We start from the raw sequence: 27,011 nt of genomic DNA, 5'->3' as shown, positions 1-27,011 counted from the left end.
GTTACAGCCGCAAGGAAGGTCAGTAAGTATTATGGTCCTACTTTATTCCTTATGGTCTTTTTTTCCCTTTCTTAATAGCTATCATTATCCGGGTTACCGAACCTGGACCGTTACACAAATTTCCCTGAGAAGCCCTTGTTCGAGTTCAGTGCACGGACACTAGGTATCCATTATGGACCCAGAACGTTACAGTTCAGGTTCACACATCACTACTTACCAGATATGTTGCAGGAGCAAAATTTATAACCAAAAACCTTTTCTGTTGAAATGCCCAAGTGCATTAATTGAAAGGGTTGTCTCTTTGGCCGGTTAATGATAGTTATGAAGTGACAGTACTGAATTTTCCAACCTGAAAATTTGTCCAATTTAGTTAATTAAAATCTAAATACATTGTGCTCTTCTTCATAGGATTCCTCCTGCACGCCTCACAAACTTAAATAATAATCTGGGCAAGAATAAATGCCAGGACTCTTTGTGATGCACACAAGTTAATCACAACCAAGCAAAACCCCCAAAACAAACAAAACTGCAGTTTATTAAGTTTTTTTAAGAAGCTTCAACATTTTTGAAAGCATCTTTTGGTGCAATTCATTAACAAACACATTCTAGGAGAGAAAAAAAAATAATGAAACATTAATAAGCCACAAACGTCTTCGTCCTTAAAATATCAGTTACAGACATTGTAAGACCCAAACATAAAAGAAAAAAAAATTACACTTTTTTTTTCCATTTTAAATTCAGTAACATATTTGGAGAGATTCGTGTGTCCTTCAATATTATATATTGTATATTCTTTTATATATATTTATAGAACTCTTTTCACATGGAAGAAATGTTCAAATGCCTTGTGTTTCTGCACACAGACCTCTCCCCCAGTCAGATATTGAGTAAGATCAATGCTCGGTGGGCTTCTAATGTGGAGAGTTCCAGGCGATGGTGGTACCCTTCTGGAGGGAGAACCACTGTGTAGTGGCATTTTTGCATTACGTTTTTATTTTTTCTAATTAAACTCCCCACAGTACAATAAATGACAAAAAGTGCTTTTTAACCTCTTTTCTGTCAGGGAAGGGGCACATTATAATACATTAGTAGTGCACTCTGTTGTTTTCACACTGGCAGAAAAGTGGTTAGGCATAAAAAAAAAAAAAAAAAATATTTTGTACAGAATTCCTGCAGACAAATACAGAGGAAACTGCAGATGTCACACACAGGGAACAGTTAACATTTGCTTGTACACAATCAATAGCGTCATGCACTTTCCTGCTGTGTGCCTACATCATACAACCTGTCTTGCTAGTACAGTAGAACTTGTGTATTAACAATTAACCCTTTTGCAGCTAGAGATAAAGGGCAGTAAAAACTTTTTCCCGGTTTTTTTTTTCGCTTTAAAATCTTTGGGACGATATTGCATCCAACAGAAAAGAGTGAAACAAACACATTCTTCACAGAAAGAAGTCTTGTCAGACACTCATCTGGCCTTCTTTGTAAACCATGTAACCTTCTTTTGTCTTGTACATTGAAAAAAAAATAAAAATAAAATAAAAATAAAAATAAAAAAAAAAGCACAATAAAGCGCTGGAGAGATCAGCAACATAATGCACATAGACTTAAAAAAAAATATAAAAAAAAAAAAAAAGCAAAACACCTAAACTCTAAATGAATGACCCATTTGGAGTGCCACAATTTTAAGGATTGTCCCAGTGCCTGTAACAGACAAATTCTAAGTGTGAAGTACGATGAGAGAGGAAGCAGCCTCCCATGTCACAGTCTGTTCCTCCGCCAGTCTATGGGCGGTGTATGGCAGACAGAGGTAGCATTATGGAGTAACACATACAATATTACTGATGAACCCTCAACACACGTAAAATGGGGTTACAATACACAGGTTGTACTGTCTGAAGTCATTTTCCCCCATCTGCTTTGCCAGAAGGGTGAGAAAGGGACGTTTAATATTTGCACAGGACAAATTAGTTCAGATTAAAAATCTAGTACAGTAAAAAATAAAAATGGTAGTTCTGTCTCAAACTTGGCTTGTGCATAGATCAGGATCCTATAAACCGCTCCAGTACCCCAAGGGATGGAGGCCCAGCTGGTACTGAACGCATTTAACACCAACCCTGTTGAAACGACCCACAAGGCAAAACAATTCATGGGCCGTTTTAGCAAATAAGAGATGGCACCAGCCATTGCAGAGATCCAAACCATACATTTCATAAAACTCAATTAAAGCCTATTGCTCATAGTCCATCCTGTTCTTTCAATAACACCTAAATGGACCCCCCCAAAATAAACATGAAACCGGAAAGGTGCGGCCTCCCTTACATTACAGGCTGTGTTTGTAATAAAGGACTTTTTATCAGTTCTTTTTTTTTCTAATTTAAAAAGCCAAGAAAATCACCGTTTTTTTGTTTAATTCAACATAAAGCAGTATTTAAACATATAAAGCACTCTTGAAACATTTCGAGTCCATTATTTGGTAAGTGTGTAACTGCTACAAACAGGGATTGTTTGCCTTCCTCTTATACATATTCATCAGTTCTTTCCCCCCTATATTTTCAGTGCTTGAAGCTGGGTAATCTATTTTTCTTTTATTTTTTTTTTTCAACATTTTCTTTTGTTATTTAATCTTTTTTTTTTATTATTTTTTGTTGTAAATCTTTTTTTTTTTTTTTTCTCCTTTTTCTTAAAAATACAATGAAATGGTTTTTTGTGGTGTTCTACTCCTCTGGAAATGTCATTTTCCTGAGAAAGATATCCACGATGTGCAAGATAGTGATCAAAAAAAAAAAAAAAAAAAGGTTTTTTTTTCTTTTTACTTTCGTTCACCAACAGGAAAGAAAAAAAAATTGACAAAAATGTAAAATATAAAAAGGGAAAAAAAAATGCACAGCAATGGCTAAAGTTATTCTTTTTTTTTCTTTAATAAAACACTGGTACTTTCCCCGAGATGTAAAGGAATAGCTATTTGAAAATAGAGTTTTGAAATTCAATGGAAGTTTTTTTTTTTCTTCTTCTGTAATTTTTTTGGATTTTACTTTTTTTTCATTTTTTTTTTTTTTTTTAAGTTGTACTTGTTTTTTGGAGAAAAGCAGAAAACACAGAGTAACATAAAACGAAGAGTTTTGTAAACAGGTTAGAGCCAGGAGAGGCTTCTGCATTTTGACGCAGTTCAAAACCTGCATTCTGCAGTGTTCCTTTCAGGGACCGGCTTATGGCGGCTGCTCCAGTTTGTAAGTCCAAGTGCCAAAGCAAGTACCCCAAATAGATATAAGAGTCCATAAATATGCATTATTCCCCAAAGATGAATCATTGGAAAGGTAGACAAATGTTTGTGAGTTTTTCTTCAGAGATAAGCACACGGCAATTTCATATTTTTTTTTTAACTTTTTTTTTTGTTTTCTTAAAAATAAGTCCTTGAGTAAACATAGATACGTGTTAACTCTGTCCTTCTTTCCACACTCTTAGCGACTATATATGTGGGTGTATAAAGATATACTTTATATATACATAGATACATGTATATATATAATATACATATACGAGATCACATATTTTTAACCAATTGGTTGACCGCAAGGTCTGAATGCGGCTTTTGAAAATTTCAGTGCAAAGTCAAAAGGTGAAGATAAAAGTATATAAGTACAAGATAAATCTATTTAAAAACTGACCTAAAAGCAATAATCAAAAAGAAAAAAAAAAAAAGGAATAAAACAAAAAGGAAAAAGAAAAAAAAACAAAAAAACCCTTTTCCCCCCTGAACTGCTTATATATATTTTTTTGTGCACAGAATTGTGGGTAGTAGGGTGGAAATAGCAAACATTTATTTAGAAAAGAGGGATGGATTTCAGAAAGGAACTTGTGCACACGTTTATATTGTATGTCACCTCTTGGAAATCACGTGACGTGCCCCTTCGAAAGTGCATAGACACTTGCACAAACAGTATAGTTGAGGCCCAAAACCCTGACAGAATCCAATATATGGAGTAGATCTGCTGGATTCAAGTATATCTAATGACTGATATGAAGCTTTAGAGGGATCAAACAAAATAAAAAGAAAAAAAAAATTAACAGGAGTAAAGGCTCTGGACAAAGGTTATGTGCATAGGCAGATCCAAGGGGGGGGGGGATGTCAAACTTGAGCCATCAATCCATTGTTTCCGTACCAATATTAACTTCATACAGAACGACAAGAATATGCAGATCTTGCTTCTGCCCCTCTGACTTACGGGCCTCATCTGATGTGCATAAAAGACCAAGGCTTGTTTCAAAATAGGCTTCTATATCCCACCCTACTATTCCCCCTGCCCTCAAAACAACCCTCTCCAGCCCTGTCGTATGAAAAGTGCCCTTACTTTCAAGTCCCAGCAAAAGCAGCGTTGATCATTTTTTTGTGTTTTATCTTCTTTGAACACTTTAAAAACTTAAGAAAATTGCTTGACCACTAAGAGACAAACCCTTCCCCTTTCTCCTGAACCCTTCCTTTCCCCTTCCCTCCCATGCTCCCATACTGTTTCTCTGAACAGTTCACAAGGGTGCAGTGGAGAGGATGAGAAGGAGAAGATACTGCATGGAGAGAAGACTTGGGTCTGAAGAAGATGAAGTCTTCACAAAGCTCGGACTGGAAAGGACTGGATATTATTTGTTTTGAAGTTTTCAGTTCATGCTGATGATTTAGAAATTCATAGCATCTAAGTGCAACATGTCTTCAGATGGATTCTCCACTCAGCAAGTCTCCTGGCAGCAGAGTGTTGAGAGGTGTTGGACTGCGAATGATCCTCGCATCGTCTGATCCAGGTGGGCCCCACAAACTGCTGGAGTACTGTGGGACGCTGCTCCACAGAAGGTCATTGCTTCCCTTGCCGCTTAAACAAGGAGGATTCCAGTGGGCTGTGTCATTGCGCACCATGTTGTGAGAGCCCCCACCTCCACCCATTCGTGGCTGACTATTCCCAGTGTTAGACTGCCAGCTGGAAGTGGGGGGCAAACACTGCCCTTGTGCCAAGAAGCGATTTACCTCTTCTTCCCCAGCAAACTCTGCCAGAATAGTAGTGTTACTCAGGACGCACCTAAAACAGAAGAAAGTCAGAATCAGCCATTTAAACTAATCGTGGCTTTATTTTATACATTAGTAGTGTACATGAAAATGAGAAACTTTGCAATATTTAATGTAATATATCAGAGAAGAAGGGAATTTTGTTACTTACCGTAAATTCCTTTTCTTCTAGCTCTTATTGGGAGACCCAGACGATTGGGGTATAGCTACTGCCCTCTGGAGGCCACACAAAGCACTACACCAAAAGTGCAAGGCCCCTCCCCCTCTGGCTATACCCCCCCGTGGTATCACGGGTTCTCCAGTTTTAGTGCCAAAGCAAGAAGGAGGAAGCCAATAACTGGTTTAAACAAATTAACTCCGAATAACATCGGAGAACTGAAAAACCGTTCAACATGAACAACATGTGTACCCGCAAACAACAAAAAAACATCCCGAAGGACAACAGGGCGGGTGCTGGGTCTCCCAATAAGAGCTAGAAGAAAAGGAATTTACGGTAAGTAACAAAATTCCCTTCTTCTTCAGCGCTCTATTGGGAGACCCAGACGATTGGGACGTCCAAAAGCTGTCCCTGGGTGGGTAAATAAATACCTCATGTTAGAGCTGCAAAACAGCCCTCCCCTACGGGGGTGTCACTGCCGCCTGCAGGACTCTTCTACCTAAGCTGGCATCCGCCGAAGCATAGGTATGCACCTGATAATGCTTGGTGAAAGTGTGCAGACTGGACCAGGTAGCTGCCTGGCACACCTGTTGAGCCGAAGCCTGGTGACGTAATGCCCAGGACGCACCCACGGCTCTGGTTGAGTGGGCTTTTAGCCCTGAAGGAACCGGAAGCCCCGCAGAACGGTAGGCCTCTAGAATTGGTTCTTTGATCCATCGAGCCAGGGTGGCTTTAGAAGCCTGCAACCCCTTGCGCGGACCAGCGACAAGGACGAAAAGTGCATCGGCACGGCGTATGGGCGCCGTGCGGGAAATGTAGATTCTGAGTGCTCTCACCAGATCTAGCAAACGTAAGTCCTTTTCATACCGGTGAACCGGATGAGGGCAAAAAGAAGGCAAGGAAATATCCTGATTAAGATGAAAAGAGGATACGACCTTAGGAAGAAACTCCGGAATGGGGCGCAGCACCACCTTGTCCTGGTGGAACACCAGGAAGGGAGCCTTGGATGACAGAGCTGCCAGCTCAGACACTCGCCGAAGCGATGTGATCGCAACAAGAAACGCCACTTTCTGCGACAGCCGAGAAAAGGAAACTTCCTTCAGAGGCTCGAAGGGCGGCTTCTGGAGAGCAACTAGTACCCTGTTCAGATCCCATGGATCTAACGGTCGCTTGTACGGGGGCACAATATGACAGACCCCCTGCAGGAACGTGCGCACCTTAGGAAGACGTGCTAGACGCTTCTGAAAAAACACGGATAGTGCCGAAACTTGCCCTTTAAGGGAGCTGAGCGACAAGCCCTTTTCTAACCCCGATTGCAGGAAGGAAAGAAACTTGGGTAATGCAAATGGCCAGGGAGACACTCCCTGGGCCGAGCACCAGGATAAGAAAATCTTCCACGTTCTGTGGTAGATCTTAGCAGAATTCGACTTTCTAGCTTGTCTCATTGTGGCAACCACTCCTTGAGATAATCCTGCAGATGCTAGGATCCAGGACTCAATGGCCACACAGTCAGGTTCAGGGCCGCAGAATTCTGATGGAAAAACGGCCCTTGGGACAGTAAGTCTGGTCGGTCTGGCAGTGACCACGGTCGACCGATCGTGAGATGCCACAGATCCGGATACCACGACCTCCTCGGCCAGTTTGGAGCGACGAGTATGATGCGGCTGCACTCGGATCTGATCTTGCGTAGCACTCTGGGCAAGAGCGCCAGAGGCGGAAACACGTAAGGGAGCTGAAACTGCGACCAATCTTGAACCAAGGCGTCTGCCGCCAGAGCTCTTTGATCGCGCGACCTCGCCATGAATGCCGGGACCTTGTTGTTGTGCCGGGATGCCATTAGGTCGACGTCCGGCACTCCCCAGCGGCGACAGATTTCCTGAAACACGTCCGGGTGAAGGGACCATTCCCCTGCGTCCATGCCCTGGCGACTGAGGAAGTCTGCTTCCCAGTTTTCTACGCCTGGGATGTGAACCGCGGATATGGTGGATGCTCTGTCCTCCACCCACATTAGAATGCGCCGGACTTCTTGGAAGGCTTGCCGACTGCGCGTCCCTCCTTGGTGGTTGATGTATGCCACCGCTGTGGAGTTGTCCGATTGGATTCGGATCTGCTTTCCTTCCAGCCACTGCTGGAAGGCTAGTAGGGCAAGATACACTGCTCTGATTTCCAGAACATTGATCTGAAGGGTGGACTCCTGCGGAGTCCACGTCCCCTGAGCCCTGTGGTGGAGAAACACTGCTCCCCACCCCGACAGACTCGCATCTGTCGTGACTACTGCCCAGGATGGGGGCAGGAAGGATCTTCCCTGAGATAATGAGGTGGGAAGGAGCCACCATTGTAGAGAGTCCTTGGCCGTCTGGGAAAGCGAGACTTTCCTGTCCAGGGACGTTGACTTCCCGTCCCATTGGCGGAGAATGTCCCATTGAAGTGGGCGCAGATGAAACTGCGCAAAGGGAACTGCTTCCATGGCTGCCACCATCTTCCCTAGGAAATGCATGAGACGCCGCAAGGGATGCAACTGGCCCTGCAGGAGAGATTGCACCCCTGTCTGTAGTGACCGCTGCTTGTTCAGCGGCAGCTTCACTATCGCTGCTAGAGTATGAAACTCCATGCCAAGATACGTTAGTGACTGAGTCGGTGATAGGATCGACTTTGGAAAGTTGATGATCCATCCGAAAGACTGTAGAGTCTCCAGCGTAGCATTCAGGCTGTGCTGACATGCCTCCTGAGAGGGAGCTTTGACCAATAAGTCGTCTAGGTAAGGGATCACCGAGTGTCCCTGAGAGTGCAAGACTGCTACCACCGCCGCCATGACCTTGGTGAAGACCCGTGGGGCTGTCGCCAGACCAAATGGAAGAGCTACGAACTGAAAATGGTCGTCTCCTATCACAAAACGTAGAAAACGTTGATGTTCTGTAGCAATTGGCACGTGGAGATAAGCATCTTTGATGTCTATTGAGGCAAGGAAGTCTCCTCTGGACATTGAGGCAATGACAGAGCGGAGGGTTTCCATCCGGAACCTCCTGGCGTGCACATGTTTGTTGAGCCGTTTTAGGTCCAGAACAGGACGGAACGAGCCGTCCTTTTTTGGAACCACAAAGAGATTGGAGTAAAACCCTTGCCCTTGTTCCTGAGGAGGGACTGGGATCACCACTCCTTCCGCTTTTAGGGAATCCACCGCCTGCAGCAGAGCATCTGCTCGGTCTGGATGTGGGGAGGTTCTGAAGAACCGAGCTGGAGGACGAGAATTGAACTCGATTCTGTACCCGCGAGACAAAATGTCCGTCACCCACCGGTCTTTGACCTGTGACATCCAAATGCCGGAAAAGCGGGAGAGCCTGCCCCCGACCGGCGATGCGGAGGGGGGGGGCTGGAAGTCATGAGGTAGCCGCTTTGGAAGCGGTACCTCCATTTGCTTTCTTGGGGCGTGTGTGAGTCCGCCACGAATCTGAGTTTCTTTGCGTCCTCTGAGTCCCTTTGGACGAGGTAAATGGTGTCTTGCCCGAACCTCGAAAGGACTGAAACCTCTGCTGCCACTTTTTCTGCTGAGGTTTGGATGTTCTGGGTTGTGGTAAAGAGGAGTCTTTACCCTTGGACTGCTTAATGATGTCAGCCAATGGCTCGCCAAACAGTCTATCTCTAGACAAAGGCAAACTGGTTAAACATTTTTTGGAACCAGCATCTGCTTTCCAGTCCTTTAACCACAAGGCTCTGCGCAAAACTACCGAATTGGCGGACGCCATTGAGGTGCGACTGGTAGATTCTAGGACCGCATTGATAGCGTAAGACGCAAACGCCGACATCTGCGTGGTAAGGTGCGCCACTTGCGGCACTGCTGGATGCATGATAGCATCCACGTTTGCTAAACCAGCTGAAATAGCCTGGAGTGCCCATACGGCTGCGAATGCCGGAGCAAACGACGCGCCGATAGCTTCATAGACAGATTTTAACCAAAGGTCCATCTGTCTGTCATTGGCATCTTTAAGTGAAGCGCCATCCTCCACTGCAACTATGGATCTAGCTGCAAGTTTGGAAATCGGGGGGTCTACCTTTGGACACTGTGTCCAGCGCTTGACCACCTCAGGGGGGAAAGGGAAACGCGTATCTTTAGATCGTTTAGAGAAACGCCTTTCTGGGTGAGCGTCGTGCTTCTGGATTGATTCTCTGAAGTCAGAGTGATCTAACAAAGCACTCAATTTACGCTTGGGATAAAGGAAACGAAACTTCTCCTGCTCCGCAGCCGCCTCTTCTGCTGAAGGGGCTGGGGGAGAAATATCCAACAGCCTATTGATGGCTGAGATAAGGTCGTTTACCATGGCATCCCCATCCGGGGTATCCAGGTTGAGAGGGGTTCCAGGAGTGGATTCCTGATCACTCTCATCAGACACATCACAGGGAGACTGATTGCGCTGAGACCCTGAGCAGTGTGAAGACGTCGAGGGTCTTTCCCAGCGAGCTCGCTTAGGGTGGCTGGGGCCATCATCTGAGTCATAATCCTCGGCCTGTGAAGCCGGGGACCCCCCTGTGGGCTGGATACATTCCAAGTAAGGGGGACCTGAGGACAGAGGCCTCGCCGTGCCCAGAGACTGAGCCCCATGCATAGATTGCAAGGTTTCAAGGATTTTTGCCATAGACACAGACATATTATCTGCAAAAACTGCAAAGTCTGTCCCTGTCACCGGGGCAGAACTTACAAGCGTCTCAGCCTGGGTCGCTACCTCTCCTGACTCCGGCTGGCGAAGCAGCACCGGGTCGGAGCATTGCACACAATGGGGGTCATCGGAGCCTGCTGGTAGATTAGCCCCACATGCAGCACACGCAGTATACACAGCCCTTTTTGCCTTGGCCGCCTTGCGTTTTGAGGATGACATGTTGCTGCTTCCACAGAGCGATCTGGGATATGCAGCCAGAAGCGACCTCACAGTGCAAGAAATACAATATTTATATATCTGTACCCAGTACACCGATACACCGTGAGGCACTAGAGGGACCAGCACAGAAAAATCGCTTACCGCCCGCTTAAAAAAGCGGGTGTGTGGTCGCCAGATAGCCCCTAGTCCAGGTCTCCCAGAGCCTTGCGTCCTTCCTCCAGCCAGGCATGCATGTAATGGCTGCCGGCGTCTCGAGAGAGGAAGGGGGGCGGGCCCTGGGCGTTCCTGGCCAAGAGCGGGAAGCCTGCTTCCCTCTGTGCCAAGTGAGAGGGCTGGAGCATGTAAATCAGGCTCCAGCCCTCGTCGCTGCTAGCGAACAGCGTCTCTCCCCTACCCTGAATGACAGGGTGGGGGCGGGAACGAATCGGAGCTGCCGGCGTCCTAGGCCCAAAAAGCCGGGGACTAAATTTATAACCGCCGCCGCCGTAAAAGCGCGGACGGCGGATCCCCGCCGCACCACAAGTCACAGCAGCGCCGCCCGGTCCAGAGGGGGTCGGCGCTGCGTTCCCATACACAAAAAAGTCCCCCAGTAATCTGTAGGGACACCAACTCCACATTGCGGTCCCCGGCGCACTACAACACCCAGCCAGCCCGGAGTGTGTCTGTGCCTGCCGGGGACACAGAGTACCTGTATGATGCAGGGCCTGTCCCTGATCGTACTCCTGCTCCGAATCCATCAGGGTCTAATGGGTCTGTGGATGGAGCCCGGCGTCAGAGCTGAGAGGCCGGCAGGATCCCACTTCCACAGAGCCCTACAAGGGGATGTGGAAGGAAAACAGCATGTCAGGCTCCAGCCCTGTACCAGCAATAGGTACCTCAACCTTACAACACCATCCAGGGGTGAGAAGGGAGCATGCTGGGGACACTATATGTGTCCTCTTTTCTTCCATCCGAAATAGTCAGCAGCTACTGCTGACTAAAATCTGTGGAGCTATGCATGGAATGTCTGACCTCCTTCGCACACAAAGCTAAAACTGGAGAACCCGTGATACCACGGGGGGTATAGCCAGAGGGGGAGGGGCCTTGCACTTTTGGTGTAGTGCTTTGTGTGGCCTCCAGAGGGCAGTAGCTATACCCCAATCGTCTGGGTCTCCCAATAGAGCGCTGAAGAAATCTGCTTCTTTCGCCTCCTGGACTGATCCATCATTCACAATTCATTGAGGGAAGACACTTTCACATTACTGAGCTAGGAGATGGCAGTTGCATGCACAATATAGCGAGGAGGGGAAATGAGGAGCTAGAGGCAGACACAGACATTATGCTACAAGTTCTCTTGAAACGACAGTTACACTTAAGTTCTCCAAGAATGTAATAAAACTGCATCCATCAAGTAAATCAAACAGCAGCCGGTCTCAGCCACATGTTAGGACAAGCTGCACTCAGAAGATACACCGCTCCGGTGACCTTGGTTTCAACTGACAGAAGGACTGTATCAGAAACACACATACCTCTGTAAGAAAAGCTGTAATATCAGTAGAAATAAATCTTCGAGGACTGGGGAAAACAAAACAAATCATTTGTGACCAGTCAGCTGAGAAGATTTATTTCTTCTGATGTCACAGCAAATTTCCAACAATTCCAGTATGTGTGTTTATGTTGCAGTTCCTCTGTCAGTTGAGACATAGAAGAAACACATTTTCGAAAACCTAACTTCAACATGTTCTGACATATCACTAGGACGCTTGAATGAGGGCCACTTTATTACATTCCTGGAGAACTCCTTAATGACCCATGGTGAGCAATCTACGTCATGAATCGTCTCTGCGCCTTTGATGCAGGCTTGCACGCTGAGCCCGCGCATCTTTCTTTGCAAATGACGGATGAATCATTCGCCAGTGACTGTTAACTGATTACATGCCGCTGTCAATCTCTGACAGCGCCATTTCACTCCCACTGGCAATGGCAGCGCACTGTTCTGACCTCTCAATGGTGCGTCCGCGATCGTGGAAAGCAAATGTCTTGTCATGAAAGCCAGCCCGTGTCGTGCATTTACAGGAAACAGATTTCTTCAACATACAGTAATGCTATGGCATTGCTGTATGTAGTAGGACAAGTGACCAAACTATTCAGGTGCAAGTCTCCTAAGGAGACTATTAAATATAGTACAAAGAAAAGTTTTACAGAATATTTAAAAAAAAAAAAAAGCAAACAAATCAAAACAAATATAAATATCGCTGTATCCGTAGAAGTCTGGTCTAGGAAAATATAAAATAAATTAATCCACTTGGTAAACAGTGTAATGAGGGAAAAAAAAACAAAAAACGGAATTGTAGTTCTTCGGCTGCCGCAACAACAGAAAGCAATGTAACAGGTGATCAAAACATCGTACATACCCTTAATTTATGTCACTAAAAACAGCAGCTCTGGGTGTAAAGAACAAGTCACCACACAGCTCCATATCCCAAAAATTGAAAACGTTGCGACTCTTGGAAATTTGCAATACAAATCAAGATTTTTTTTGTTCCCAAAATTTTTGAATTTGTTTTTCACCACTTAAACAAAAAAAAAAAACTATATATGTTCGGCATCTATGTAATCATACTGACCAGCAGAATCATAATGCCAGGTCGGTTTTATGGTAAAACAAAAAACAAAACTAAATAATTGCAGGATTTCAATTTTTTTGCTATTTCGCTGCACTTGGAATCCCCCCCCCTTACCATTACATCACATGATAAAATGAATGGTGTCATTCAAAAGTACAACTCATCCCACTAAAAAAAAAAAAAAAAAGTCCCACACGGCTACAAAGTTAGAAAAATGAAAAAGTTAAGGCTCTTGGGAGAAAAAAATGAAAGCGTAAAGATGAAAAATCGCCGAATCCTTAAGGGATTAAGTTAAAGTGAAAGTAAAATGTAATCAGATTTGCTATACTGAAAATCAAACAACGATGGTCAGCTCTCTAAGGCAGTGTTCACATTTTTCAATTTCAAGTTTTCAGGCTAAATTTTGAAGCAATTTCAATGCGAATTAGACACCTATTTTAGGCTGAATAGGTCAATGCATAAAGCACAGGCATAGTTACAGAAGGAAGGGACAGATCAAATCCACACTTAAATTCTGTGCCATTGGAATGAATCATTTCATTTTAGTTTAAGGACGGATTTTATCACAAAATAAAAGTTGATCTTAGAAAATTGTGATTGTGGCTGAGAACATTAATGCGGACACAACGTGTGAACACAGCCTATAGCTTAGAACAACGAAATAACAAGCAATCATTAGTACTGACTGAAAGTAGTCATCATCATCATACACTTACATATGTAGGGACTTTTGGGCTTTTGCAGCTTCCTCCTTTGAGCTGTACCTGACCACGGCATTGCCTTGAGTAAGGTTCAGATGGAATGTTATTAGAGGGCCATGCTGCAGACACAGCGTCCTCAGCGTAGAACCATCAATCTGTTCCATAAGAGAGCATCATCAGTTTCATAGAATACTAAACTTGGAACAACTAATACTGTTTCTGTATTACACAACGATTAGAGAGACACTGCAAGTATTCTTGTGACTGCAGGATGAAGACCATATTAAGGGTTTGTTCAGGCTAAGCTATTTTGCTGACTTTCTAGAAGAGAAACTCTCTAATCAATCATTCCAACTCCCTAATCAAACTCATAATTTTGCTCCTGAAAAAAAAAGCTCAGTGTGAACATACCCTAAGGGTATATGCATGTATCTTTTCAGGAAAATTCCACATGGAATCCACCTGAGAAAGCAGAACAAAAAAAATGTACAAAATGCACAGCAAAGTCAAAATGTCATTGCTGTTCCGATTCCATGTGTCACTTTTTTCCAGTGCTTGGAAATCTTGTAGAGGCTAAAAGTAGTAACGTGTTCATTCTTTGGTTGAAAGCCATTTAGTCTATGCACTTGAAAGTATAGAGCAGAGCTGCCACAGACTGCAAAGACACCAGTGAAGTGGCTTGTGGAAAATTACCACTGGTGCTTTCCTGACGTGATTTTACCTTGAAAAACTATAGCTGTAAGGCTATGAGTGCACACTATTTTATTGCAGACATATCTGCACCAAATCTGCATATTTTGGCAGAAAAACGCACCAAAAACGAGATGCGTTTTTGACATGTTTTTGGTATGTTTTTGCTTTGCGTTTTTCATAATGAAGTCTATGTGTGGAAGGAGTGAAAAAAAACGCAGACAAAAGAAGTGACATGTTGCAGAATATTATCTGTTAGGTAAAAATAAGCAAAGTGCACAACACTTCAGAATTGTCATTGACTTTGCTGGCATAAGGATAGTTAGGCATGCACACAAAAATGCATGAAAAAAATGCAGTGTGTGCACATGGCCTAAGTATCAGTTTTAGCCTTATGATTATTTTTGTTACAGTATTGGTACTTCCACATTACAAGGTTCAAGTATGGCTGTAGGATATACAGTAGTTGTGTGATGGAGACTACGTTGCTTGCACCCATGTGATTCAGATCCAAACTGCAATAACTTTAGCGCGGTATGGGTCCAAACAATATCCTTGTGCCTCGGATCTTATATGGAGGCTTTTCTCCTGAATTCAAAATAAAGGATTGGGGGAAAAAAAAGCCCCATCACACTCCTTCAAGGCTGCATATGATCCAGACATACGGAAACACATGGAAGAACGGAAAGACCTTTGCAATTCTTAAGGATTTCAGTAGAAAGGGCATTTTGATTGTCAGGACACTGAATATTCTGATGTGACTGACTGTAAACCACACCTCCAATGGTAGAGTACATACTCACACATACCGGATTTATTCCATCACCATTTTACTACCCTAATCACAATGTAATCTGTAGCATCTCCGTACCTGTGGTGTAAGATTGCGTAGGACCAGCCAGCTACTAGTTCTTCCCGAACTGTCTGTGCTCCAAGTTGAACCTATAACAAGTAATATGGACGTCTTTAGTAAAGCCTCACCAATTTGACTTACCAGATTGCCAAATCATGATCAGTAGTGCTGTAACCTTCATGAAAGATAACATGGCAAAGCTGTACGGTCTCAGATGGCTGCAAGATACAGTATATATCATTTATAGATACCAAGATCTTCATAGTAAAAATGTGGACAGGTGAAGACTCATTTCTCCTTGGTGTGTATACCACTTTTTTTATTAAAAGATCTGTATTATAAAATGTGTAGAGCAGTTGTATTTTTATGCATGGTGAGTGACAATTCAAAGCCAATAAATCTGACCGATGTGGAGCCCTACCTGTTGAGTACGAGCTGGTCCACCCCAGCTGGTTGGAACCCCAGGCAGAGGAAGGCTTGGCATTGGTGAGCCCCGGTGGCGGTCTTGTTGGAGCTGTAGTGTTTCTAGGTACCTTCCACAACTCATGAGACAAGGACTGTTGAGTGTGGGAAATGGGGCTGGATGACCAGGTGGACTTTATATCAGACAGTTTTGCTGAGGGACGATAAAAAAAAAAAAAAAATCGCTTTAGACCTTAAAGGGGTACTCCCATCACCAAGATCCTATCCAAATTTGTAGTAGACGTAGTAATAATAATAATAATAATAATAGCAAATATCTCCTATTACAAATGTAGTACAGTTCTCTTCTCCTGATATAGCCATGTCCCTTACCTCACTTGCAGGACATTGCAGCTTAGGTATCCGTGGTTACGTCCACTCATAGTGACCGTTACTTGGTCGTAACCATGGATACCTAAGCTGCAATTACCTACAAATGAGAAAACAGACAGCTATATATCAGAACTATACTACATTTCTATCTCGAGGTATTTGCGAATATTATTACTATTACACCTACTACATTTTGGGATAGGATCTTTGAGATGGAAATAACCCTTTAAATCCGCAGTTATAGCTGAGCAGCTCTGTCTGTGTCGAATATTAGTAAATAACAATTGTGATACCTCCACTCTTCAGCAGATAGCGGTTTACATCCTGGATTGTGGTGTTTATGGTGGGTCCAGTAGGGACACTTCCTGGTGTCACATCGGGATCGTTCTCGGGGTCAATATTTTGCAGTCCTTTCCAAGGCACTCCCGGATGAAATTCTACAGAAACAAATATTTCATCTTACATTAAGTCACCTTGTACTGAGGTTTCATTGACATATTCAACTTCATCACATTGCTCTAAACTGGCATTTTGTGGCTCTAGGTACCCACCAGGAGGCCAGTTAATGCTGGATCCATTTGATATTTTTTCATTTTCAGATTTGGCACGTGACCAACTATCAGGAACAGCAACTGGAGGACTTGTTGGCGATTCACTGCTTGGGAGAAGATCATACCGGCTGTAGGAGTCCTCCATAGATGGCTTTACAGGAGGCCCAATGCTTAGGTTTCCGGGCAGACTGCCTGATTAGTAAAACAAGGGGTAGTGAAACCAGACTTGCATACAATATATAAGATGTATTAAAACATTATTATGCATGTTCATGTATGCTGGAATTTACTTAGTCTGGAATGAACAGTCTTAAATGGAACATGTCAGTTCATCCAACCTACTCAAACATTGGGGACCATGAATGCGAGCCCGGCTGCACACTGCTACCGAAGTGTTTCAGAAAAAAAAGTTTAAAGCTCTAGCTGGGAAACATAAGGTTAAATATCACGAGTCCGTTGCAGCCACATTCTCGGAGTAGCCAGACCAGGGTGGCACTGAAATGAAGGGAATTTTGTTTACTTACCGTAAATTCCTTTTCTTCTAGCTCCTATTGGGAGACCCAGACAATTGGGTGTATAGCTTCTGCCTCCGGAGGCCACACAAAGTATTACACTTTAAAAAAAGTGTAACCCCTCCCCTCTGCCTATACACCCTCCCGTGGATCCTCTGTTTTGGTGCAAAAGCAGGAAGGAGAAAACTTATAAATTGGTCTAGGGTAAATTCAATCCGAAGGATGTTCGGAGAACTGAAAACCATGAACCAAAAGAACAAATCAACATGAACAACATGTGTACACAAAAGAACAACCAGCCCGAAGGGAACAGGGGCGGGTGCTGGGTCTCCCAATAGGAGCTAGAAGAAAAGGAATTTACGGTAAGTAAACAAAATTCCCTTCTTCTTTGTCGCTCCATTGGGAGACCCAGACAATTGGGACGTCCAAGAGCAGTCCCTGGGTGGGTAAAAGAATACCTCAATAAAAAGAGCCGAAAACGGCCCCCTCTTACAGGTGGGCAACCGCCGCCTGAAGGACTCGCCTACCTAGACTGGCGTCTGCCGAAGCATAGGTATGCACTTGATAGTGCTTCGTGAAAGTGTGCAGACTAGACCACGTAGCTGCCTGACACACCTGCTGAGCCGTAGCCCGGTGCCGCAATGCCCAGGACGCACCCACGGCTCTGGTAGAATGGGCTTTCAGCCCTGAAGGAAGCGGAAGCCCAGAAGAACGGTAGGCTTCGAGAATCGGTTCCTTGATCCACCGAGCAAAGGTTGACTTGGAAGCCTGCGAACCCTTACGCTGGCCAGCGACAAGGACAAAGAGCGCATCTGAACGACGCAGTGGCGCCGTGCGAGACACGTAGAGCCGGAGTGCTCTCACCAGATCCAAAGAGTGCAAATCCTTTTCACATTGGTTAATTGGATTAGGGCAAAATGAAGGCAAGGAGATATCCTGATTGAGATGAAAAGGGGATACCACCTTCGGGAGAAATTCCGGGACCGGACGCAGAACCACCTTATCCTGGTGAAACACCAGGAAGGGGGCTTTGCATGACAGCGCTGCAAGCTCAGACACTCTCCGGAGTGATGTGACTGCCACTAGAAAGGCCACCTTCTGCGAAAGACGTGATAGAGAGACATCCCGCAGCGGCTCGAAAGGTGGTTTCTGAAGAGCCGTTAGCACCCTGTTAAGATCCCAGGGTTCCAGCGGGCGCTTGTAAGGTGGGACTATGTGGCAAACTCCCTGCAGGAACGTGTGGACCTGCGGAAGCCTGGCTAGGCGCTTTTGAAAAAATACGGAGAGCGCCGATACTTGGCCCTTGAGAGAGCCGAGTGACAAACCCTTGTCCATTCCGGATTGAAGGAATGAAAGAAAGTGGGTAAGGCAAACGGCCATGGAGGAAAACCGTTATCAGAGCACCAGGATAAGAAGATTTGCCAAGACCTGTAATAGATCTTGGCGGACGTTGGCTTCCTGGCCTGTCTCATGGTGGCAATGACATCCTGAGATAACCCCGAAGACGCTAGGAGCCAGGACTCAATGGCCACACAGTCAGGTTGAGGGCCACAGAATTCAGATGGAAAAACGGGCCTTGTGACAGCAAGTCTGGGCGGTCTGGAAGTGCCCACGGTTGACCCACCGTGAGATGCCACAGATCCGGGTACCACGACCGCCTCGGCCAGTCTGGAGCGACGAGAATGGCGCGACGGTAGTCGGACCTGATCTTGCGTAACACTCTGGGCAGCATCGCCAGAGGAGGAAACACATAAGGCAGCCGAAACTGCGACCAATCCTGAACTAACGCGTCCGCCGCCAGAGCTCTGTGATCCTGAGACCGTGCCATGAATGCCGGGACTTTGTTGTTGTGCCGTGACGCCATGAGATCGACGTCCGGCGTTCCCCAGCGGCGACAGATCTCTCGAAACACTTCTGGGTGCAGAGACCATTCTCCCGCATCCATGCCCTGGCGACTGAGAAAATCTGCTTCCCAGTTTTCTACGCCCGGGATGTGAACTGCGGAGATGGTGGAGGCTGTGGCTTCCACCCACTGCAGAATCCCCCGGACTTGCGTCGGCCTGAGCGGGGGGCGGAGAGGTTCTGAAGAAACGAGCCGCAGGACCAGAGCTGAACTCTATCCTGTAACCGTGAGACAGAATGTCTCTCACCCATCGGTCTTGAACATGTGGCCACCAGGCGTCTCCAAAGCGGGAGAGCCTGCCACCGACCGAGGATGTGGCTAGATGAGGCCGAGAGTCATGACGAGGCCGTCTTGGAGGCAGTGCCTCCTGCGGCCTTTTGGGGGCGTGACTTGGACCGCCACGCATAGGAGTTCCTCTGGCCTTTCTCCGGCCTGCTGGACGAAGAGGATTGGGGCTTGGCGGAGGGACGAAAGGACCGAAACCTCGATTGTATTTTTCGTTGCTGAGGTCTCTTAGGTTTGGACTGGGGTAAGGAGGAGTCCTTTCCTTTGGATTCCTTAATAATCTCATCCAATCGTTCGCCAAACAAACGGTCGCCAGAAAACGGCAACCCGGTTAAGAACCTCTTGGAGGCAGAGTCTGCCTTCCATTCGCGCAGCCACATGGCCCTGCGGACTGCCACAGAGTTAGCGGATGCTACAGCTGTACGGCTAGCAGAGTCCAGGACTGCGTTCATGGCGTAGGATGAAAAAGCTGACGCCTGAGAGGTCAAAGACGCAACTTGCGGAGCAGAATTACGTGTGACAGCATTAATCTCAGCCAGACAAGCCGAGATAGCTTGGAGTGCCCACACGGCTGCAAAGGCCGAGGCAAAAGACTCGCCCGTGGCCTCATAGATGGACTTCACCAGGAGCTCTATCTGCCTGTCAGTGGCATCCTTTAGTGATGAGCCATCTGCAACCGATACCACGGATCTAGCCGCCAATCTTGAGACTGGAGGATCCACCTTGGGACAGTGAGCCCAACCCTTAACGACTTCAGATGGGAAGGGGTAACGCGTGTCAGTAAGGCGCTTAGTAAAGCGCTTGTCCGGGACCGCTCTGGGCTTCTGGACAGCGTCTCTGAAGTTAGAGTGATCGAAAAACGCACTGCGTGTACGTTTGGGGAACCGAAACTGGTGTTTCTCCTGCTGAGACGCCGACTCCTCTACAGTAGGAGGCGGGGGAGAGAGATCCAACACCTGGTTGATGGACGAGATGAGATCATTCACTAAGGCGTCCCCTTCAGGTGTATCAAGGTTAAGGGCGACGTCAGGGTCAGAGCCCTGAGCTACGACGTCCGCCTCGTCCTCCAGAGAGTCCTCAAGCTGGGAACCCGAGCAGCGTGAAGAAGTCGGGGAATAATCCCAGCGAGCCCGCTTAGCCAGCCTAGGACTGTGGTCCGGGCAGGAGTCCTCCACCTGAGACCTAGGGGCCAACCTGGGAGCGCGCTGCGGCGCGGACCGAGAGGGGCCTGGAGGCGACGAGCCAACAGGGGCCGGGGCCTGTGAAAGGACCGGTCTGGACTGCAAAGCTTCTAGCAGCTTGGCAGACCATTTGTCCATAGACTGAGCCATGGATTGTGAAACTGACTCAGAGAGTTTCTCAGCAAAAGAGGCGAACTCTGTCCCTGCCGCCTGGACAGGGGGAGCAGGGGGGTCTACATGAGCCGAGGGGCCCACTAGTGACCGAGGCTCCGGCTGAGCAAGCGAAACAGGGGTCGAGCATTGCTCACAGTGAGGGTAGGTGGAACCCGCAGGTAACATAGCCCCACAAGAGGTACAGGCCGCAAAAAAACCCTGTGCCTTAACAGCTTTGCTCCTTGTGGACGACATGCTGTTGTCTCCTAGGAGAGTGATCACTGAGGGTATATGGGAAAAAAGGGGTATACAGCCCGACCGAACAGATACGTTTATATATATATATATATATAAACGTATCTATTCCGGCACCCTAGGGGGACCAGCACCGGGTGACCGGTGTGGCTTACCGACCGCTAACAAGCGGAGTGTGTCCTCCAGATTCCCTGCCTTAGGTCCCCCGGAGCTGCAGAGCTGTTCCTGAGAATCCTCCACTGGCAGAATGCCAAAAATGGCTGCTGGAGCTCTCAGGGGAGGAGTGGAGCCGTGGGCGGCGCCAGGAAAGTTCGGGAATCTGGGGTCCCCACAGTGATCAGTGAGGGGGGAGGAAACATGCAGGATGCTCCGGCCCTCACATCCGACGTCAGGTCGGTAATCCCGCCCTTACCCCTGACAGGCAAGCCCGGGGGCGGGATTTTTGCGACTAGGCCGCGATGAAGCCGGGGACTAAATTTGAGACCGCGCCCGACAAGCAGGCACGGTCGGCGCGGAAGTCCACCGGCCTTCTCAAATCAGCAGCTGCCGTGGTTTCCGGGAAGAAGGTGCGCTCCCTGCACAGTCCCCAATGGGGACACAGAGTACCTTTGAGTTGCAGGGCCCGGTCCCTGAGGTTGAATAGGCTCCGGTCCGGCAGGTTCCCACAGGGGCTGCGGAGGGAGCACGGTCCCAGTAAATGGATGACCGCTTAGGATCCCACTTCTCCCAGAGCCGCTAAGGGATGGTGAAGGAGACGGCATGTGGCTCCAGTCTTTGTACCCGCAATGGGTACTTCAACCTTAACAACACCGCCGACGTAGTGGGGTGAGAAGGGAACATGCCGGGGGCCCCGTGGGGGCCCTCTTTTCTTCCAACCGACATAACTAATATGAGAATGCATGAGTGGATGTGTGCCTCCTTCCACACAAAGCATAAAACTGAGGAGCCCGTGATCCACGGGAGGGTGTATAGGCAGAGGGGAGGGGTTACACTTTTTAAAGTGTAATACTTTGTGTGGCCTCCGGAGGCAGAAGCTATACACCCAATTGTCTGGGTCTCCCAATGGAGCGACAAAGAAAGTTAAGTCTATTCCTGTGCCCCCAGCTGTCTTCTTCCTGCACTGCTCTAGTTGATTGACAGCTTTTTCCCCATATGCATACAAATACCTGACAGACCTGTCAATCACCTGAAGTCGATTCATGCTTTCAAGCTATGTTTTTTTCTAAACATACCTGGCTGCAGTAATATAGCCAGGCTGAGATCCATGCTGCTCTTGACCTGGGCAGTATAAACTAACTGACAGGTTGCCTTTAAGGTCCCCATGCACATTAGATGACAGATGGATGACCTCCCCATTTCGGGCACGGTCTGATGTGTATGGGGGCCTGCCAAGTATCCCCCAGCAGATGATGGAGTGGCAGTTAATTTTCAATGCCTGGTCCTTTGTATGCAGGGTAGACAAGAGGTGTATGGCAGCCATTTTCTCCTTTCTCCCATTGAAAAAACAGACAAATGTGTAAGGGGGAGTTAGTAAAGATATCTGTCTGCTGAATAAACAGTCAACAGCTCTCTCGTGTGTATCACCAGCTCTAATGAGGTTTGCTTATGTGTCTGCCCCATGACCACTGACAAAGCACACATACTAAGTGATGACTCCAGGAAATTGGTGCAATCTGTCTTACATGGAAAGAGATGATCTGATTATCAAGTCAGCAAGAGTCATGTTATTCTACGTCAGTCATGATGAAGAACAGTTTATGATTTCTCAGGACTGTTGTCAGGTTACAACAACAATTAGCCAGTTATAAAAAATGCTGATCTATACAAAGAATGTATGGTATTTAGTCTTACTTTGCTTGCCAGGGCTAGGGTCTAGAGGTGAAGAGTTTGCCAGGCTATCCATGGAGTTAGGGTGAGTCCATTGAGGCAGACGAGACTGAGATTGGGATGTATCCTTCACTGACAGACCAGTCATGTCCATACTGCTTACATTCATGGTGGGATTTAATCCAGGAACTGCAAGGAAAGAACGTTTCTACATTAAACACTACAAAATCCGATTTTATTTTTATTTCTAAGAGGACTTTATAATGGATGCAATAGTTTTATTTATTTTTTTTTTAATACAGAATTCTCCATTTCCAGAGTGATAAAAGATTTTTAAGGATTAAATACTGCCTGTGGTGGCCAGAGGAGGGAGTAATGTATACTGCTTTATTCAACGTATACATCATATGTAATAAGCGCCAACAACATTGCCACTGACAGGAGTGTCCGGTAACCAGTTGGGGGGTTTTAATGAGAACCTGTCATCAGGATTTTATACCCCAAAATAATGGCATGTAGGTAAAGGTGCTTTAATATGGTGTAAAGCTTTACCTTTCTTAGGCCCGTTTCACACATCCGGCATTTTGCCGGATCAGGCACACTCCAGTACAGTGTAATACTGTACAATGGTATCGCGGCAAGCTCCGGTCACATGCCAGCATCTGACCAGAGGTTGACGCGATGCCATTGCACTGTATTACACTGTACTGGAGTGGGCCGGATCCAGTGAAATGCCGGATGTGTGAAACTAGCCTTAGAGAAATGAGTTTGGCTCTTTTAGAGACATCTATAGTTGAAATTATATGATAATGAGTTGCAAGTGGATGAGCACAACACTTAAATCCCTCCTATTCCCTGCCCGCTACCTGCCTGTGACTGACAGGTGACTCACATCTCTGTGACCTGTCGAGCAGAGACCGGAGGCAGGTAGCGTATGGGGAAAGGGCAGAGAAGCAGGAGGGATGAAAGTGCCAAGCCCACCCACTTGAAACTCATAAGCATACAATTTCAGCTATGTATTTCTCTAAAGCAGCAAAACGGATTTCTAGTATAAGGCATGAATACTCTCCATTAAAGCACTTTTATATAAATGCCAATAATTTGGGGTATAAAATTCAAAAAGCAGGTCCTCTTCTTTATTAGGACAACCCCTTCTTATTTTCCACTAAAATAAAGAAGCTTATACTCACCTCCCGTGTCGATGCGGTTCTAGTGGTGTCGCACTTGCCTTCTCGGGGGCTTATGTGCCCAATACCTGCCACCTCCTCTCTCCCCTGCCTTTTGGACGTACAGTGGAACCTTGGTTTACGAGAACAATCCGTTCTGGGAGTGTGCTTGTAAACCAATTTACTTTGTCTAGCAAAGCAAAATTTCCCATAGGAAATAACTAAAACTCAGACAATTCGTTCCACAACTTGTTCAATGTCCCATCCTGGTCCCCTATTGTGCCATTCCACACATGCACAAGCACACATATATTATGCTCACCTTACCTTTTGTTCCATCGCCGGACTTCTGGATCTTGCAGTTCGCCGGTACAGGATATGTATCGGGTAACAATCGCGACCGTTGCCGGAGCTTCCGCTGCCAGAGCACTGACGTCGAAGGCAGGAGCCGCTTACCTCTGATTGGTCAGCGCGCTGCCTTTGAGTAGCGGTTGACAGTGGAAGTTCCTCCATCGGTCGCGATGGTTACCAGATACACATCCTGTACCGGCGAACTATAAGAACCATGAGGCCAGCGATGGAATGGAAGGTAAGATGAGCATAATATGTGTGCGTGTATGTGTGCATGTTTGTGCGGACTGCAAGAGCGGGTCAGAGCGTGGTTAAAGTACGGAACCGGAAGTGTGTGTGGTATTTGCTCGTACAGCAAAGCATTGCAAACAGTTACAAATTTACATCACGCTTTGCTCGTATAGCGAAATACTCGCACACCAAGTTACTCGTAAACCGAGGTTCCACTGTATAAGTAATTAACAGGAAATGAGCAGCCAGCTCACTTCCTAATGATTACTCATTCGTCCAAAGGTGAGGAAAGGGAAGGCGACGGGGATTGGGCACGGAGCTTGCATGACGTAACAACCTCCAAGAGTAAGGAACATAAGCGCCGACACCACTAGAACCATGTCAGCATGGGAGGAGAGTATAAGCTTTTTAATTTTAGTGGGGCAAACTTGGAGAATAAGAAGGAGTTTGTCCTAGTAGTGGAAATTCCCTTTTAGTCCATGCAGGTAATCTTTATAAAAAAAATATATTGCAACAATCACCGTACAGATATTTGTACATATAGTGTATAATTAATTAGGCACCAGATTTCATTTTTTTTATCTAAATACATTGAAAATATAACAGACAAAAAAAAAAAAAGAAAAAGGCTGAATAAACAAGTATATAATCCACAACAGCTGGAACTTTATAACAAGTGTAGTGCAAATAACAATCACAATAAATCTTGGGGATACCGCTGCAGCCACATGTTACATGTAAGTCAACTGCAAAATATTAAACCCACTAAGAACTACATTTTTTGTGACACTTTCGGTAAGTTTTTATGGATCCTTGATGTTTTTCTCAATTACAACATGCTTTAGGAATGGTGATTTTTGGGTGGGATCAATTCTCATAGGCTTTTCTATAAGATGGGTTGATAATTCAAGAAATTCATGGATTTTTTTTTTTAACAAGGAAAAACAAACTTTATGAAAGAAGCCATAAAGAAGGGAATTTTGTTTACTTACCGTAAATTCCTTTTCTTCTAGCTCCTATTGGGAGACCCAGACAATTGGGGTGTATAGCTACTGCCTCCGGAGGCCACACAAAGTATTACACTTTAAAAAGTGTAACCCCTCCCCTCTGCCTATACACCCTCCCGTGCATCACGGGCCCATCAGTTTTGGTGCCAAAGCAGGAAGGAGGAACTTATAAATTGGTCTAAGGTAAATTCAATCCGAAGGATGTTCGGAGAACTGAAACCATGAACCAAAAGAACCCTTCAACATGAACAACATGTGTCCACAAAAGAACAACAGCCCGAAGGGAACAGGGGCGGGTGCTGGGTCTCCCAATAGGAGCTAGAAGAAAAGGAATTTACGGTAAGTAAACAAAATTCCCTTCTTCTTTGTCGCTCCATTGGGAGACCCAGACAATTGGGATGTCCAAAAGCAGTCCCTGGGTGGGTAAAAGAATACCTCGATAAAAAAGAGCCTAAAAAACGGCCCTCTCTTACAGGTGAGCAACCGCCTCCTGAAGGACTCGCCTACCTAGGCTGGCATCTGTCGCAGCATAGGCATGAACCTGATAGTGTTTCGTGAAAGTGTGCAGACTCGACCAGGTAGTGCTGACACACCTGCTGAGCCGTAGCCTGGTGACGCAATGCCCAGGAGCACCTACGGCTCTGGTAGAATGGGCTTTCAGCTCTAAAGGAATCGGAAGCCCAGAAGAACGGTAGGCTTCAAGAATCAGTTCCTTGATCCACCGAGCCAAGGTTGACTTGGAAGCCTGCGACCCCTTACGCTGGCCAGCGACAAGGACAAAGAGCGCATCAGAACGGCGCAGGGGCGCAGTGTGCGAAATGTAGAGCCGGAGTGCTCTCACGAATCTAACAAGTGCAAATCCTTTTCACAATGGTGAACTGGATGAGAGCCAAAAGAAGGTAAGGAGATATCCTGATTGAGAAGAAAAGGGGGATACCACCTTAAGTAGGAATTCCGGGACCGGACGCAGAACCACCTCATCCTGGCGAAACACCAGGAAGGGGGCTTTGCATGACAGCGCTGCTAGCTCAGACACTCTCCGAAGTGATGTGCCTGCCACTAGGAAGACCACCTTCTGCGAAAGGCGTGATAGAGATAACTCTGAGGACGCTAAGAACCAGGACTCAATGGCCACCCAGTCAGGTTGAAGGCCGCAGAATTCAGATGGAAAATGGCCCTTGAGACAGCAAGTCTGGTCGGTCCGGGAGTGTCCACGGTCGACCCACCGTGAGGTGCCATAGATCCAGGTATCACGACCTCCTCGGCCAGTCTGGAGCGACGAGGATGGCGTGGCGGCAGTCGGACCCGATCTTGAATAACACTCTGGGCAGCAGTGCCAGAGGAGGAAATACATAAGGCAGTCGAAATTGCGACCAGTCCTGAACTGATGCGTCCGTCGCCAGCGCTCCGTGCTGGTGGTTGATGTACGCGACCGCCGTGGCGTTGTCCGACTGTATCCGGATCTGCCTGCCGTCCAGCCACCGCTGGAACGCCTTTAGGGCTAGCTACACTGCCCTTATCTCCAGAACATTGATCTGAAGGGAGGACTCTGTCGGAGTCCAGGTTCCCTGAGCCCTGTGGTGGAGGAAGACCGCTGTCCACCCTGACAGACTCTCGTCTGTCGTGACCATAGCCCGGTCTGGACTGCAAAGCTTCTGTTACCGGTCTGGACTGCAAAGCTTCTAGTATCTTAGCAGACCATCTGTCCATAGACTGAGCCATGGAATGTGAAAGCGACTCAGAGAGTTTCTCAGTCAAAATTGCAAACTCTGTCCCTGCCATCTGTGCAGTGGAAACCGGCGGTACCACCTGAGCCGAGGGTCCCACCAGTGCCGGAGGCTCCAGCTGAGTGAGTGCCACAGG

At 46.5% G+C, this 27,011-nt stretch overlaps 1 protein-coding gene across 7 annotated transcripts in view; it reads right to left on the bottom strand.

Moving 5' to 3' along the window:
• Window positions 1-509: 509 nt before the first annotated feature.
• TNRC6C (trinucleotide repeat containing adaptor 6C) overlaps window positions 510-27,011 on the bottom strand; it is a 288,331-nt gene continuing 261,829 nt past the window's right edge. For all 7 annotated transcript variants that reach the window (XM_075349542.1, XM_075349541.1, XM_075349540.1 and 4 more), the window contains 7 exons: window positions 22,418-22,582; window positions 16,278-16,469; window positions 16,020-16,163; window positions 15,353-15,547; window positions 14,950-15,020; window positions 13,404-13,543; window positions 510-5,066 (listed from right to left, as the gene is read on the bottom strand). In XM_075349542.1, the coding sequence (XP_075205657.1) occupies window positions 4,706-5,066; window positions 13,404-13,543; window positions 14,950-15,020; window positions 15,353-15,547; window positions 16,020-16,163; window positions 16,278-16,469; window positions 22,418-22,582 (1,268 nt within the window). In that variant the 3' untranslated portion in view covers window positions 510-4,705. The remainder of the gene's footprint in view (window positions 5,067-13,403; window positions 13,544-14,949; window positions 15,021-15,352; window positions 15,548-16,019; window positions 16,164-16,277; window positions 16,470-22,417; window positions 22,583-27,011) is intronic.

The sequence above is a fragment of the Anomaloglossus baeobatrachus genome, chromosome 5, assembly GCF_048569485.1.
Source record: "Anomaloglossus baeobatrachus isolate aAnoBae1 chromosome 5, aAnoBae1.hap1, whole genome shotgun sequence".
NCBI classification, from domain to species: Eukaryota; Metazoa; Chordata; class Amphibia; order Anura; family Aromobatidae; genus Anomaloglossus; species Anomaloglossus baeobatrachus.
The sequence above is the reverse complement of the archived record's forward strand: the minus strand, read 5'-3'. Positions and strand labels throughout refer to the sequence as shown.